The sequence below is a fragment of the Vipera berus genome, assembly GCF_964194415.1.
Source record: "Vipera berus genome assembly, chromosome: 1".
NCBI classification, from domain to species: Eukaryota; Metazoa; Chordata; class Lepidosauria; order Squamata; family Viperidae; genus Vipera; species Vipera berus.
The window spans coordinates 30,626,877-30,642,850 of record NC_138202.1 but is presented as its reverse complement, the minus strand read 5'-3'; the positions used below and the strand labels follow the sequence as shown (position 1 = coordinate 30,642,850).

The following is a 15,974-nucleotide window of genomic DNA, read 5'->3' as shown; positions in this document are numbered from 1 at the left end:
AAGTAGAGTTTGGGTTCAGAGGCTAGGGTCAACTAAACTCGAATTAAAGGTAGACCTTGAGATTTGATAGTAATTGGGACTGGAACTTCAATTCCTAAGCAATATAGATGTGATGAGTGATGTCAGGTGACACACCACTTAGTAATGACAATCCCAGCACTCCCTATTGCCATCATTAACCAGATTCCACTGGACATTACCCCAATCCAAGATATTTTAGGCTTGGTCCCTTCCAGCTCTGAGCCTACCTTCCCTTCAACTCTTCTCAACTGCCTATTCCCACTCAATCTCTACCCTTTTCTCCGTGCTGCACCCTGCCTTGCAGGAAGGCAAGCAGACCTAGAACTACACAGCTCTGGGGCATTCCAGACTGTAGCTCAGGGACTTGTTAGTGTGCTCCAACTCTGCGGCTACAAGCCACAGCCACTCCAGCCTAGCAGCATAGTATGAGGTTGCAGCCACCCCAGGAAACCTCAGTGATCCCAACAGCAAAACTGGGACACCCTAGCCTAATCCCAGCTACTCTCACCACCCTGCACTCCAAGACACCTGCAGCTCTGTGCTCTCCCTCCCCACCTGTCTTCCTGTTCTGGCTGCTGACAAGGTGTGCCCATGCTGGCCCTTCATGAGACAGTTGCTGACTAAATGAGGTCATCTTCCACAGGACTCGTGAGGATGCCATGGACAATGAGGTAAAAAGCCTCATGCAAAGGGCCAGGAGGAGACAGCAAAAGGCCACAGATGATGCAGAGGTGAGCCAAAAGGACATAAATGGGGAGGGGAGATGGATGGAGAAGGGGGAAGCAGCTGAAGTGCAATCATAAGTGCAGGCAAGCTGCCAAGTGCCCAAATTTTAATCAAATGACTGTAGGAGCACTGTAATAGCTGTCACTTTGAGAAAAGGCTATACATTCCTTTTGTTCAGCGCTGCCGTAATTTCAACTAATCACTGAATAAATGGTTTTAATACACAGATATTTTCGCCCAATGTTCTGTTAAATTGAAGTACTTTTGTAATAAATAAAATAATACACCATTCTCTTAAATGTTATAATTTCATACAAAAGTGTTTACATAGTATAGCTCAAGTGATTTTCCCAAGTAGCTGCTCAAGGAGCTGGCATTCAGCCATTTAAAACTCACTACATGCCTCCACCATTTTCAGCTTTCCAAAATTCACTTTTTCTGTTGGACAGTAACAACCTCTTGATCCAAACTATTTTCACCCAGAAGTCTCCTGGATAATACCATGGTATGATCAGCTGAATTATAGAAAATAGAAATCTTGGCATTTGATTTTTTTATTCACTTATTTTATTGATTTTTAAATTGTGAAATCAAACATTGTACTGCCACAATCACACTTTTAAAGTATTTGTTAATTTGCAAAACTGAGGCTCAGGACAAAAATGAAGTTATTTATATATCATACTTGCATAATTCCATAGCTTCATAGCTGCAGTACCCTGCCCTCACCAACTCATAAGCCTTCCCTGTCCCTTCCTCTAGCAGCTGTTTGAATTCCATTTTCAAGATACTTGGGAAGGAAATCAGCGGTCTCAGGTCGGGTAGCCAGTACTAGCACAAATCACATTCATTCTCCCTTTCCCATTAAAAGACATTCCACCAACTCACCTCTCAAATAGCTGCTGATGATGAAAATTTTAATCCAATAAAGCATGAGATTCTAGGTTGCAGGTGGCTATATTAAAGGATTCATATTTTTTAATATTATCCCACTCTTGCCTTATTTTAAATCAATCTTGTGGAATGTATGCCTCTATTACCAAACTGCCATACAATTATTTTCCTATTTAAGCATATTCCTGAATAATGGATTTCAGATCAACTTACCATCCTTGCTATAATTTGCATAAACTCCTTTTGCTTTGGGCCGGCTATTTTCTAATTCAATCTCTATTTCATCTTGATAGCTTGTTATTTCACCTGCCAGAAACAGAAAAATCACTAGTGGGCAAAGGAAATTGGACATAATGGAAATGAAGGGAAAGAAAATAAACTTTAGTTATAGTCAAAGACCATCTGTCAGTTACATATAAAAAAGGACAATAAAAAAGGAAAGAACTGAAAAATGAAATTCTCTAACAATTAAATCAATTTAGATTTAGCCTATTTCTTTAGCCTATTAAAAAGCATGTCTGTCTTTCTGCTGTCTGTTCATTTAAAAACCCCAAATCTATAGAAAGAACTTAAGAATCCTTTAAAGCAACTTTTGAAGATGGATCTGCTGATAACAGAAGAATGTTCTTTCCATACAACACCTACCAGGATATATATTATTAAATCTGTGCAGCAGGCCATATAGCAGCACAATAGTACATGTGTAATTGTCTCGATTACCCCCACCAAGTAAAGGCATAAATGCTCTTGCACTGAGATGTTATTAGCTTTCCCTTCCATTAACATGGATGGCAGAACAGATAATCTGGCCAAAGAAAGGTCTCTCCAGTGAGGCAAATACATGACATTAGCTAGATAATTAGCTGGAATGAACAATCTTCCAGATAAACTAACATCATAATAGATCACAACTGTACTCAGATTTTCTGACGATTAACATTAAACATGTTTGGTTCACTGTTATTAAAATGAGAACTGATATTGGGCTAAGAGCTTATAATATCTTGCAATACCTTTCTTCCATGACAATAAAAAACTATAAAAAAGATCAAAACAACAAGGGATAATATGATAGATTTCCACTGATTAGATAAGTGATCATATAAATTTGGGGGGAAAAATACTGACAGAATATACACTTTACCTTCTAATTCTTCAAGCTTTTTTGACAATTCCTTCTCAAGCTGAACAGGGAAAAGAGAAAAGAGATGTTAGAAATTTTCCTTCTAAGTACATTAGGCAGTATTACCTACTGATGTTGCTGGACCTGTGCCATTGGGGCTTCAGCCTTCTGAGTATTTCCCTCAGCTCCAAATCTATTCCCTGGAGCCTTGAAAGTCCACTGTTGGCAATTATTTTCCTCCCTAAATTTAATTGCCAGGCAGGGGTAATTTTCAGGAGCAAGACTAGAGTTGAGAGGAGTTTGCCATTCACCTTCACTTGCTACAAATATTCAATAGAAAATGCTTCACAGATGTGGCAATTACCATAAGTTAAATACTTTTTGTATTTCTTCTCTGCTCATTTTGCAAAAATCCTTTTGAATCAGGTCCAATATCTTTGTGATGGCATTATTCTGTTTCAAAATGTATTCAACAACTTTCAGCAGGATAAAGTTCAACTAAGGTCTGACAGAGATTTTAAAAAAACCCTTCTATATGTCACAAATAAAGACTAGATTTTGAACATCTATACACAAAGTTCTATAGAAAATATTCTGGAGGGAAATTCAATCCAGCTCAAAGATTTATTTTTTAACAGCTATAATAACTTGTATGCAAAATTAATAATTGTTCACAAATATCTATCTCAGAAAATTGACTCAGTGACAGTCTGCATGTCTTGGCAAGCAACATTTTGGAACGAATCCAATGCAATTTGATCATAATTAATAGCAATGCTTATTTTAAACTGGACCAGTTAAAACACAGAATTTTAATGAAAGGAGAACTTGGAAGCAAGGGGGAGTTGGAACTAATTATCAAGCAAATACCTTTCCAGCTGTGGCCTTTGCTAATTGGGGTAGAAGAATGAATGTGGCATACATAAGACAAGAAAACTACATGCAATATAACAAGCTTACATGAATCATAAGAAAAATTCCAACTCTTGTAAGTCAGAATACATTTGCCAATATACTATGGGGTGAAGCATACATTGATTAGAATTTGTGCAGAGCAAATAAACTCCAGTAAATCCACAGTAAACAATTGCGACAGTTTTGCAGACAGAGTGAACACTTTTTCCCAACTCAGATTGATGATAATTTCATTCAGCTGTGGTCGATTCTCAGAGATTTCCTGGACAAGTCCCTGCAATTTTATTGGCAATATTTTTCAGAAGAGGTTTGCCACTGTCCCCTTTCCTAAAACTGAGAGAATGTAACTAGTCCCAACTTCACAAATCTGGGACCAATGACTCTCAGCCTCTATTACCCCTAACTTGAACCTGTCTACTGAGGAAGTAGCAGAACCATGGCAAAACAGTGCCTCCAAGCCCCAATCCCACAAAATGTTCAAGTACAGTAGTACATCAACTATAGGACTATGGTCAATGTGTAAAAAAAAATAAGAGAGATCTAAGAGGATCAGGTCCAAATTAACCATTGCTGTTTCCATCCCATTCCCAGACCAGAATCCTGATTGAAAAGGTTTTAGGTAAACTACTTCATCTAGGCCAGAGGTATCCAACCTTTCTGGGCTCGTGGCCCGGAGGGAAGGAGAGAAGCTTCCAAACTGGTGCATGCATGCAAACAGGGCCACATGCACCGGCACAGCACTAGCATTCCTGTTCACGCATGTGGCATGCACAAACGGGCTGTGCACACCCACCCGGCACTAGCAGCCCCATTTGCGCCCATATGCATGCGCAAATGGGGCCACAGGCACTAGCATGAGTGTGGGGAATGCGTGCCTATGCATGTGCGCACCGGCCAGCCATTTCCATGGCCTGCTGGCCAAGAGCCTGCAGGCCAGGCCAGGCTGCAGCCCACAGGTCAGAGACCCCTGATCTAGGCTACTTCATAGTTGATCCACAACTATCATTTCAACAAACTTCCCTAAAAAGGGAAAGTTGGGAGTTCTGGTGATCTTATCTAAAACCTACAAGTCCAGGGGCAAAACACCTCTCTGTAACAGCCACTGGCAACTCCCCTCCCATAAAAAGGCATGAAGTCACATTATTCGTTTGACTCAAAGACCCAGAACTGACACAGTGCACGCCCATATATGTGACTGAGAACTGGCTTTCTTGTACATTAAGGAAGGAACATCCAAATGGGATCAGATGAGATATTGGCAATGATACCATAATAGTGGATTCTGATAAAGAGTCTTGTTGTCATTGTATAAACAATAACCAGGTGTAAGCTACCCTATCTTCTCTGAAGAGAGTAGCTTCCTCTACTGTGTGGCACAGACACAGGAGAAACAAAAGTAACCAGCTAACTGCTTTAAATGCCATCTGTATGTCTGTGTCTTTATCTCTCTGTGTGTGTGTGTGTGTGTGTGTGTGTGTGTGCGTGTGTGTGTGTCTGTGTGTGTGTGTGAAGCCAAAGTATTGGTTGAAATTCTTGTACTATTATTTACTAATCAGTGCTCAGAAATACTTGAACCTCAATTGTTCATTTCCAGGTCTGATTGCTGCTAGAAATATCTGACAGCTGTTTTGCAAAAGTCTCAAGTGCTTTAAGAGAAATTACAGCCAAAAAAAATAATTATATTTTTTAATGATCAAGATAAGTAGGAAAGAATTTAGCAGATTCTGATATTTCTGTTCAGAATGTTTTTATTGAATTAGATTCTGATGCAGTGAGAGAACTACAGCCATTATTACATAGCTTACTGGTGTTACTTATGCTATCTGTCTATCTATCTATCTATCTATCTATCTATCTATCTATCTATCTATCTATCTATCTATCTATCTATCTATATGTGTGTGTGTATTTGATTTGTAAATATGTATGTGTATGTATGTATATGTATGTATACACACACACACACATATATAGGGGGGGTTCTGTCACTTCGGGCTTCAGATGTGAAAGAAGTGTAGGATAATATTACAAAGATAGCATGGCAAAGCTTTATCTCTCCTATTACAAAAAGAATTAAGAATTAGGGAAGTGAATAACTGAAAGATTCACCTGCTGAATCTTTATCTTTCGTTGACCAGCTGTAAATGAAGGAGGATCACATTCCTCTTCAAGGTCAATGGTCATGAACTCATCTATTGTTAGCTGACTTGCAGGTGTATCTTCAAATTCTGTAAGTCTAAAACCATACATTAAAAGATTAATGAATGACTGTCACAATATAAAGCCAAAATTTACGTACAAATTTTTTCATAACAAAACTATACACAAATATGCAATAAATCCATCTCTGTATAGTAGTCTTGGTGCTCTCTGAGCTTGTTTACTTGCAGACATTTCATTTCATTTCTGTATTCCATTCCAGCAAAACCAATGACCAATATGCAAGATAACCAAGCAAAATCTTCTTCCGTTTGAAGTGTATATCAAAATGCAGGAACAAACTGCACATTTTTTGAAATGTAAACATCTTGTCATTAAGCCAGTTTTACTTAAGAAATCATTATAACCTACTTTTGCAAGCATGTTTAACCTATGTTAAGATGTCTAAGCCTGAAATGACAGTTAGTCTTCAGACTTTAAATCTTTTCTGAGTCTGAAGAACTCCGGTGGTATCTTTTTCAACTAACTAATTTTATTTAAAGACATAAGCTCCACACCTCACCTCATCAGATCCACAGAGTGGCTAGACAGATTTAAATTAGGATGAGGTGGAGAAGGAAAGGACTGTTGCTTATGCAGATGCAGATTACATTCAAGACAGATTATAATAAACCTATCATCTAACAACTAATATATCAAAAACTCATTATGTTAATTAACACTTTCTGAGATTGCCTGAAACTGATATACAGGAATCCAGAAATCTCTTATTTAATGCTGCTGTTAAAATCTCTTTTTTTCCAAAACAATCACTGAGAGTTCTACCATTGGAAGTCCTCAGAAGCTGAAATGTTTGTTCTTTCTAAGAGAATTTAACCATTAGCTTATCAATTTGTCTAAAATATTTATGTTGAACCAACATAAACATTACTTTAAAAATATGTATCCATCTTGATGGAAAGGTTCATTTTCACAACACTAATTATTCTGCATAAACAGGGGTATTTCTGATTGTTCTCTTTAATATGTTTCATCTGGATAAAGTATTTTTGAATGTTCTTACCTACTAAAGTAAATATTTTCCTGGGGATAATAATCCCCATGTATTTAATACAGTTGCAAGAAAAAGTATGTGAACCCTTTGGGATTACGTGGAGTTTTGCATGAATTGGCCATAAAATGCGCTCTAAACGTCATGTAAGTAGAAAAACACAGTCTGCTTAAAATAATACTACACAAACATTAGCTGTTGTCATGTTTTAATTGAACATAACATGTAAACATTCACAGTGCAGGGTGGAAAAAGTATGTGAACCCCTAGCCTAATGACTTCTCCAAGAGCTAATTGGAGCCAGGAGTGAGCCAACCTTGACTCCAATCAGTGTGATGATATTGGATTTTTATTTATTTATTTATTTTATTTTTATTACATTTATATCCCGCCCTTCTCCGAAGACTCAGGGCAGCTTACAAGCTTAGCAGTAGCCTTCATTCTATGTATATGCCTGCTTGTTAGGGCTTTCACACACACCCCAAGCGGCATTATTACAAAGTCAGCTGTCCTGCCCTTTAAAAACACACACCTGTTTTGGGTTTACTGGTCTCAAGAAGCACTGTCTGATGTGAACCATGCCTCGCAGAAAAGAGCTCTCAGAAGATCTACGATCAAGAATTGTTGACTTGCATGAAGCTGGAAAGGGTTACAAAAGTATCTCCAAAAGCCTTGATGTTCATGTGTCCACGGTAAGACAGACTGTCTACAAATGGAGAAAGTTTAGCACTGTTGCTACTCTCCCTAGGCGTGGTCGTCCTGTAAAAATGACTGCAAGAGCACAGCGCATAATGCTTAATGAGGTAAAGAAGAATCCTAGAGTGTCAGCTAAAGACCTACAGAAATCTCTGGCACATGCTAACATTTTTGTTGACACATCTACAATAAGGAAAACATTAAACAAGAATGGAGTACATGGGAGGACACCACAGAGGAAGCCATTGCTGTCCAAAAAACATATTGCAGCACGTTTGAAGTTTGCAAAAGAGCACCTGGATGTTCCACAGCACTACTGGCAAAATATACTGTGGACAGATGAAACCAAAATTGAGTTGTTTGGGAAAAACACACAACACTATGTGTGGAGAAAAAAAGGCACAGCACACCAACATGAAAACCTCATCCCCACTGTAAAACATGGCGGAGGGAGCATCATGGTTTGGGGCTGCTTTGCTGCCTCAGGGCCTGGACGGATTGTTGTCATTGATGGGAAAATGAATTCCAGAGTTTATCAGGACATTTTGCAGGAAAACGTACGACCATCTGTCCGCCAACGGAAGCTCCACAGAGGATGGGTGATGCAACAGGACAATGACCCAAAGCATACAAGTAATTCAACAAAACAATGGCTTCAACAGAACAGAATACGCCTTCTGGAGTGGCCCAGTCAGAGTCCTGACCTCAACCCGACTGAAATGCTGTGGCATGACCTTAAGAGAGTGATTCACACCAGACATCCCAAGAATATTGCTACACTGAAACAGTTTTGTGAAGAGGAGTGGTCCAAAATTACTCCAGATCGTTGTGCAGGTCTGATCTGCAACTACAGGAAACGTTTGGTTGAGGTTATTGCTGCCAAAGGAGGGTCAACCAGTTATTAAGTCCAAAGGTTCACATACTTTTTCCACCCTGCACTGTGAATGTTTCCATCTTATGTTCAATTAAAACATGACAACAGCTAATGTTTGCGTAGTATTATTTTAAGCAGACTGTGTTTTTCTATTGTTGTGACTTACATGACGTTTAGAGTGCATTTTATGGCCAATTCATGCAAAACTCCACGTAATCCCAAAGGGTTCACATACTTTTTCTTGCAACTGTAGCTTCCGGACATAATACCTATTTTTTTCCTGCAACCACTGTAATCTTCCCACCAACTGGCATAATACAAGTTTTACATTATAAAAATATATAGCCTTCTATACAGTAAATACTTATATAGCTGTTGTTATACACACACATGCAAACACATACATTTACATATATAAATGCTATTAAAAACTAGTGTTTTGTTAAGAAATATTAACTACAATTTTAATGATGTTAATTATTGTGTATGTGTCCTTTTTGTTTCTCTAAAAGAAGAGTAGAGTTAAAATAAACATAGAAATACAAGCTATAAAGATGTTAAAAATAATTCAAAAGAGAAGAGGATTAGAGGGAAAGAGAAGAGGATTAGATGTCTTGGAATATAATAAAATTGCCTTCAAGTAGATATGTATTTAACAGAAATTTTAGCATGGCAATAAGGCATATGACTTATTAGCAAATAAATTAAAAAAGAAAGCTTCACAGATTAAAATAACCCAGTTAAAGTATATTCAGAGAGAAATGTTAAAATAAATAGATAAATGAAGTATACAGCTTTATGCTAACTGTATTCATCAGAGCATGTACATTTAAATAAAATAAATGATTTTCTACACTCAATTACCGTCACTCCTAGATAAGAAGTTCATATAAAATATTGCAACCAACTATCTTCCAAAGAAATAGAAAAGTAATTAAATAAAGTTGATGGTATTACTTTAACTGTTTATAAAAATATTTCAAAAATAATTGCCCTCTATTTTAATTCTTTTGTTTGACTGAGTACTACAGGATAATCACATCTCTGATTCATGTTATCAAGCCTGGTTAGTCATGATACCAAAAAGTTACAAAGACAGCTGAATCCTATCAACCAAATGAAATTTGAATAAAATCAAAAGATTTTTATAGTTTATTTGGCCAAAAGATTAAGCAAGTTTATATAAATTTGGAACAACATAGATTTACTAATGGTGGACAGATAGCAGATTCTATTAGAATTTTAAATTGTATTTTTAATGAGAAATGCACCAAAAATCCACTAATCATTTTAACTTTAAATATTAAAAGTTTTTGACCAAATATAATGGCCCTATCTATTTCATCTTGTATATTAGTATCAAATGGGAAAAATTAATCTCATTCAACAGTTACATAGTAAAACCTCTAGTTTGGATTTAGATAAAATTTTGTAATTCAGAGTATTTCACAATATGAGAGGTAGTTTACTAAGCAGAGCTATCCAGCTTCGCCACAATTGTTCATTTAGATATACAACTCATGGCTCCCAAATTAATGTCTATGGTTAAATACTTAAGCATCGCAAGTAATTACATAAAGGGGAATTAAAATGTCCTTTAAATTAATTAGATTAAATAAACTGAGTTACATCTTGTAATGTAAAATTATATCTTGTTGTGATCTCAATATGAAGTTGAGATCAATTTTTATTTCTGGGATATATTGCTGATATCAAGATGTCTTTATTTCCTAAGGTCTTGTATCTGCTTTATTTATTTATTGGCAATTAATCTGTCTTCATCCACAATTGCTTCATAGCTTGGGACCAGCTCAAGAGAAGGCCATTTCCCATATACTATATAGACCAGCGCCCCCCATCTTTGGGCACAAGGGACCAGTTCCATGGAGACAGGTTTTTCCACAGACTGGAGGGGACATGGTGTTGTGTGCTACCTGCATCCTGCCAATGGGGCATTGCTTGTTTACGTGGCCCAATTTCTGGCATGCCACTGCCCAGTGCCAGACTGAGGGTTGGGGACCCCTGATACAGACCCTTTGATACAGATGGGAGGAAATTTCAGGGGGGGAAATCTGTCCTGTAATTCTAATGTCCAAATAAATTTGTAATATTAGAAATGCAAGCCATGTAGGGCATTAAACATTAAGCCAATGTCTTATACAGTGCTTTGTGAGCAACTGGCAATCAGGCAGATGTTATTTGATTTGTCGTATGTGATATAATTAACTGCACTTCTGGATACTTTTTAAGAGTAACTCCATTTTAATTTGGAGGGTGCAGCACACATATTTGGTTATATGACCGAAAGTTCACTGATACAATGTTAGATACAGCCCACACAACAACAGTCAGCATTGATACCATTCTGTAGATCAGTAATCTTCTTATTTACAATAAGCATGTCTCATCTACTTCTGCTTAAGGTGCAAGGAACAGTGTGCTAATCTGTTAATCTATGTTGCTCCTCATACTGCATCATAAAGTGTTTCTCAAAAACTAATTAAATAATTAATTAAATAATTAAAATAAACTAATAGCAGCTATAAATTTAAACAACATAAAACATATTAACAAAAAGGAAACCAACACTGTATCATACATCGAAAATTCATATAAGTAAGATGTGATGGGACAGATAAGACAGTCCAAGCAGGTTCCTAAAGGATCTAATACTAGGCATTTCACAAACTTCAGAAAAGAGAACACTTCAGAGGAAGTACCCCAAAAAGGCACCCAGTAAGTAGCTACATAGATTTGGCTAATCTTGGCACACACCGGTGGACATTTTGAGGACTTTGGTAAACATATATATCTGCCATTGCAAGGGTGATATCTTCTCTTAGGACCTTACATGGGAAAAAGTAAAATGGATAAGGCATAAAAAGGTTGAACAACTAAAAAGACCTCCATCAATAATTTTAATAAGTGGGCAGCTTTTGCTGAGAAGGCAATGGCTTTCAGATATCCCAATAATGCAATAAGCATGCTCTTTACTTTGAATCCAAGGATGGTTGATCCCCATTTATGGAAGAAGAAAATGTCCCTATAGGACATGAAAGAATATATGTTTTGCATCTACCAGATTTTTTATTAAAAAGGCAGAAGTCCTCACCATGCAAAACCATGATTTGTACTGTTCATAATAAATTTGATCATAATAAATATTCATTGCTACATGCCATGAGGAAGAAATTCTTGGAGACCCATTTCTTCCTTTCTTATTTATACATCAATGTAGTCATTGGGCAAAAAAATGAAGCAACAGAATCAGATGAAATGTAATGACTTTGTGACGCTAAAAGGCAAAAGTGATGTGGACTATTGCCTAAAAGGAATGAGCATGAAAATACTGAGTATTGCCTGAAATATTTATTATCAATGTAACCAACTATTTGCTAAAAAAACAGAAATTCCTGAAAGAAACTGGAAAATAGCACTTACTCTAAAGAAATAGACTTTTTCTCATGTCTTACTGGAAGAAAATTGAGATGGTACCTAAATTGGATCATTGTCCAACACAATGGCAAAAAGTGTACAATTCACCCAGTGATACAATTTCATCATTTTACGTATTTTTAATTTAGAAAAAAAATTGGCCTGTATCCAATGAAATTCATAGCCAGATACCAAATAAAGCTACGTTATTTCCATTCATAACCAACATTCTTTTTTTTTGATAACGTCCCAAATTCCAATGTCAGCCATCTGCTTGACAGCTGATTTAAAATCTATCATAACTGACACATATCTACTAACCACCAATATTGTATGATTTTTTTCTCCCAGAGATATACAATATAACCTTATCTTGTTTAATACAAAGCTCATGATAAATTTCAAATTTGGCACACTATACAATAAAAAACTGAACAACACTCTTTTCCACCCTCGAAAGCATCTTTTGTTATTTCACAGAGGGTTTGCTAGGATCTGTAATTTACATGAACTCATTTACCTCTTCACAGGCCTACAGCTGAAGCAATTGTCATTTTATACAAATGCATTATGCATTCTCCAGTGACTACCAATGGAGGCTAAAGATGTGTATAGCTTATAAAGTAATACTAGAGGTTGAAAATGCCTTCAGTTCTTGGCTACAAGTTCATGCAACAACACATGCCTTTGATTCAATGTACCCACCCTTACATTCTATGCTGAGAAAATATTCATGGCTTGTGATGAGAGGATCGGGAAGTAGAAATAACCACACTGTTACACCCTAAGCAATATTTCAGAAACATAGTGACATTAATAGAATACAGGCATGAAGGAGCACATCTATATTCCAAACCGGAAAGTTCTTGAGGGTCATCTTCCTCTCCTTATCTGGAATCGAGAGTTCATGCTGTCCTCTTGTTCCAAGCCCCCAGATTATGGATAGGAACCTTTCCCATTTAGTAAAAGTTACATGGACTCCACTCATCCAGCCTAGTCACTTGTTTCTGCTAAGCAGGACACAAGATAGAAATTTCCTTATCAAGCTGAGAGTTTGGCTGTATAGGACACAGTACAGTACATCTAGGCAACCTTGGTTCTTTTAATGACTCGTGGACTTTTTTGGGGTTAAAAACTAAGGAATTTTTGTGTGTGTAATCCATGAATGCCAACTCTTGAGCTCTGTAGAAATTAGGAAGTACTGTCCTTTCCCTCATTGAGTTCCCTTAAACTGCTTGCAGAAGGCATGTATTTTCACTAAACTGACTCTCAGAGGAGCTAATGTAAGAGACCTGTCAATGTAAGAGACCTGTCAATATTTAGCTACTTTTGATTCTCATTGTGGGAGGTGTAAATTTATTCCTATCATTGCTTTGTTGATTCATTTGACCATGTTGGATAACTGCAAATATGAGTCTGATACCCAGCAGTCTTTCTTATCACCTATCTTCTCTCCTGCAAACATTTTCTATTTTGCCTTAGGAACCACTCCTTTACAATCTACCATATTTTCCGGCATATAAGACGACTTTTTAACCCATGAAAATCATCTCAAAAGTTGGGGGGGCGTCTTATACGCCCAGTCGTCTTATAGGCCGGAAAATAGTACATAAATCAATCGAGCGCCCCCGTTCTTGCAAAGCAACTTCAAGCCTCCTTAGTCCAGTCCCCCCTCCAACGTGACTCTCCCTTCCCACCCCCAAGAGCCGCACTCCTTAGCAGCCGGGGAGTGCGCGCGTGTGCAGGCCTGCCCTGCCGGCTCCCGCCCGACTCCGGACGGCTCCGCCGATGCTGCTTCAAGAGGGAAGAGTGTGAGGTGCCTGCCATGGCTCCCCGAGGACTCCTTAGGAGCCGGGGAGCATGCGTGTGCGCAGGACTGCCCTGCTGGCTCCCGCCAGACGCCAGCCTGCCCTGCTTCCTCCACAGTGAGAGGGGAGGGCGTGCCTTCCCGGGCTTGCTGATTTTCCGGCGTATAAGACAAAAAATCTTGAAAATCATCTCAAAAGTTGGGGGGTCGTCTTATACGCCCAGTCGTCTTATACGCCAGAAAATATGGTAGTCTAGAGTGTAAAGGCAACTTACTCTCTTGTTCCTTCCTTCTTTCCAAACATAGTTCCAAAAGAACTATGTTATTTAACAAGGAAGCATAACAGTATAGGTAACAAATCCTCAAAGGACTTCAATACCCAACAGAAGTTCAGATTGACCAAAAAAAATTGGAACACTTATAAATTGCTCACAAGCTCACACAGTGCCAGGTCAGTGGGCACATTTTTTTCTTTGTTTGAACTTCAATCTCTCTTATATTCTGGCTTGCAGAACAGTTAGGTTGAAGGTTTATCATATAAGTAGAGTATTTCTTACCCCTTATATTCTGCGCCCCAAAAACATTCTTTTCTTCTGACACCCATGAGCGACAAGAGAAATTGTTTCCCTAATTCAGCAATCCTACATAGTACAGAAAGATCCATGTATATCCATAGAGATAATCTTCAGGGACACCTTTGCCCATCTTTCCTTGAAGAAAGAGTTATCGTGATTCTGGCATGACAGCCAGCCATCCGGACACTGAAATATTTAAAATAACCAATATTTTTCCTCATGACTTGCCCAGTTGTGACTTTGACCATCTGAATTGTTATATCCCCTTTCCTCCACATGGGAGGTTTGGGATACAGTTTCTTTGGACATTCTAACTGATTTATCAAATGTTACCCATCTGGATACCCTCTTGGAGGTAGGTAATCTCTTTTCTCAAAAGGTCTATTTTATTTCCTGTTATCACCCCCCTTCTGCCTCTGAAATGGCTCAACTGATCATTCAGGAAGTTTTCCAGAACCACCCCAGCGATGCCCTCGACGTGATGTCCCGTTGCCTGGAGGCGGTCCGGGTCTGGATGGGGAGGAACAGGCTTCGACTCAACCCTGACAAGACTGAGTGGCTGTTCATGCCGGCATCCCGGGAAATTCCGATTATCCCATCATTGGCCATGGGGGGTGAGCTATTACCCCCCGTAGATAGGGCCCGCAACTTGGGGGTCCTTCTAGATTCACAGCTCTCTTTGGAAGAGCATATTGGAGCTGTGACTAGGGGGGCCTTTGCCCAGGTTCGCCTGGTGCGCCAGTTGCGGCCCTATCTAGACCGGGATGCCTTGCGCACAGTCACTCATGCGCTCGTGACCTCTCGTCTAGACTACTGTAATGCTCTCTACATGGGGCTGCCCTTGAGGTCCACCCGGAGACTCCAGCTGGTGCAGAATGCAGCCGCGCGAGTCGTCTTGGGAGTTTCCCGATACTCCCATGTTACACCTCTGCTCCGCGAGCTGCATTGGCTACCGGTTGCTCTCCGGGTGAGGTTCAAGGTGTTAGTTATGACGTACAAAGCCCTTCATGGCATGGGTCCGGATTACCTACGGCAACACCTGCGACCGGCGTCAACGTCCCTCCATCCTGTGCGCTCCCACAGAGAGGGCCTCCTCAGGGTGCCGCCGATCAAAGAATGCCGATTGGTGACCCCCAGGGGGAGAGCGTTCTCTGTGGGCGCGCCAGACCTTTGGAACAGCTTACCGGTTGAGCTCCGGACGGCCCCCGACCTTTGCTCCTTCCGGCGCGATCTTAAAACATTCTTTTTCAAACAAGCTGGCCTGGTCTGACAGGATGGGGTTGGGTTTTTAAAATTAGTTTTTAACTTAATATGTATTGATTTTATGGGCATGATGTTTAATTGGTTTTTAATGGTTTTTTAATTTTTGTATCTGATTTTTATTGTGTATTGCCCTGTTCACCGCCCTGAGTCCTTCGGGAGAAGGGCGGTATAGAAATCAAATTATTAAATTAAATTAAATTAAACCATCTTATTTCTGAGGAGGACCCACAACTCATAGCATCTTTTTGGAAACTCTAGAAAACTCTTACCCATCATCAATAATCAAGCAGAAAATCTGGAAGCACAAATGCTTCCTTTAAAAAAAAGCCTTCACTGCCATGTAAAGTACCAATCAGACAACTGACTTCACTTTTTACTTGTAGCTGAATTTGGTAATCACAACTCAGTTCATGCCTCCACTCAGATTTCACCAG

The 15,974-nt window shown here is 38.8% G+C and overlaps 1 protein-coding gene across 6 annotated transcripts in view; it reads right to left on the bottom strand.

The window, feature by feature from the left end:
* BRF1 (BRF1 general transcription factor IIIB subunit) overlaps nucleotides 1–15,974 on the bottom strand; it is a 219,917-nt gene that overhangs the window by 86,633 nt on the left and 117,310 nt on the right. For all 6 annotated transcript variants that reach the window (XM_081313338.1, XM_081313342.1, XM_081313340.1 and 3 more), the window contains 3 exons: nucleotides 5,789–5,915; nucleotides 2,786–2,825; nucleotides 1,855–1,947 (listed from right to left, as the gene is read on the bottom strand). In XM_081313338.1, coding sequence (XP_081169464.1) covers nucleotides 1,855–1,947; nucleotides 2,786–2,825; nucleotides 5,789–5,915 — 260 coding nt within the window. The remainder of the gene's footprint in view (nucleotides 1–1,854; nucleotides 1,948–2,785; nucleotides 2,826–5,788; nucleotides 5,916–15,974) is intronic.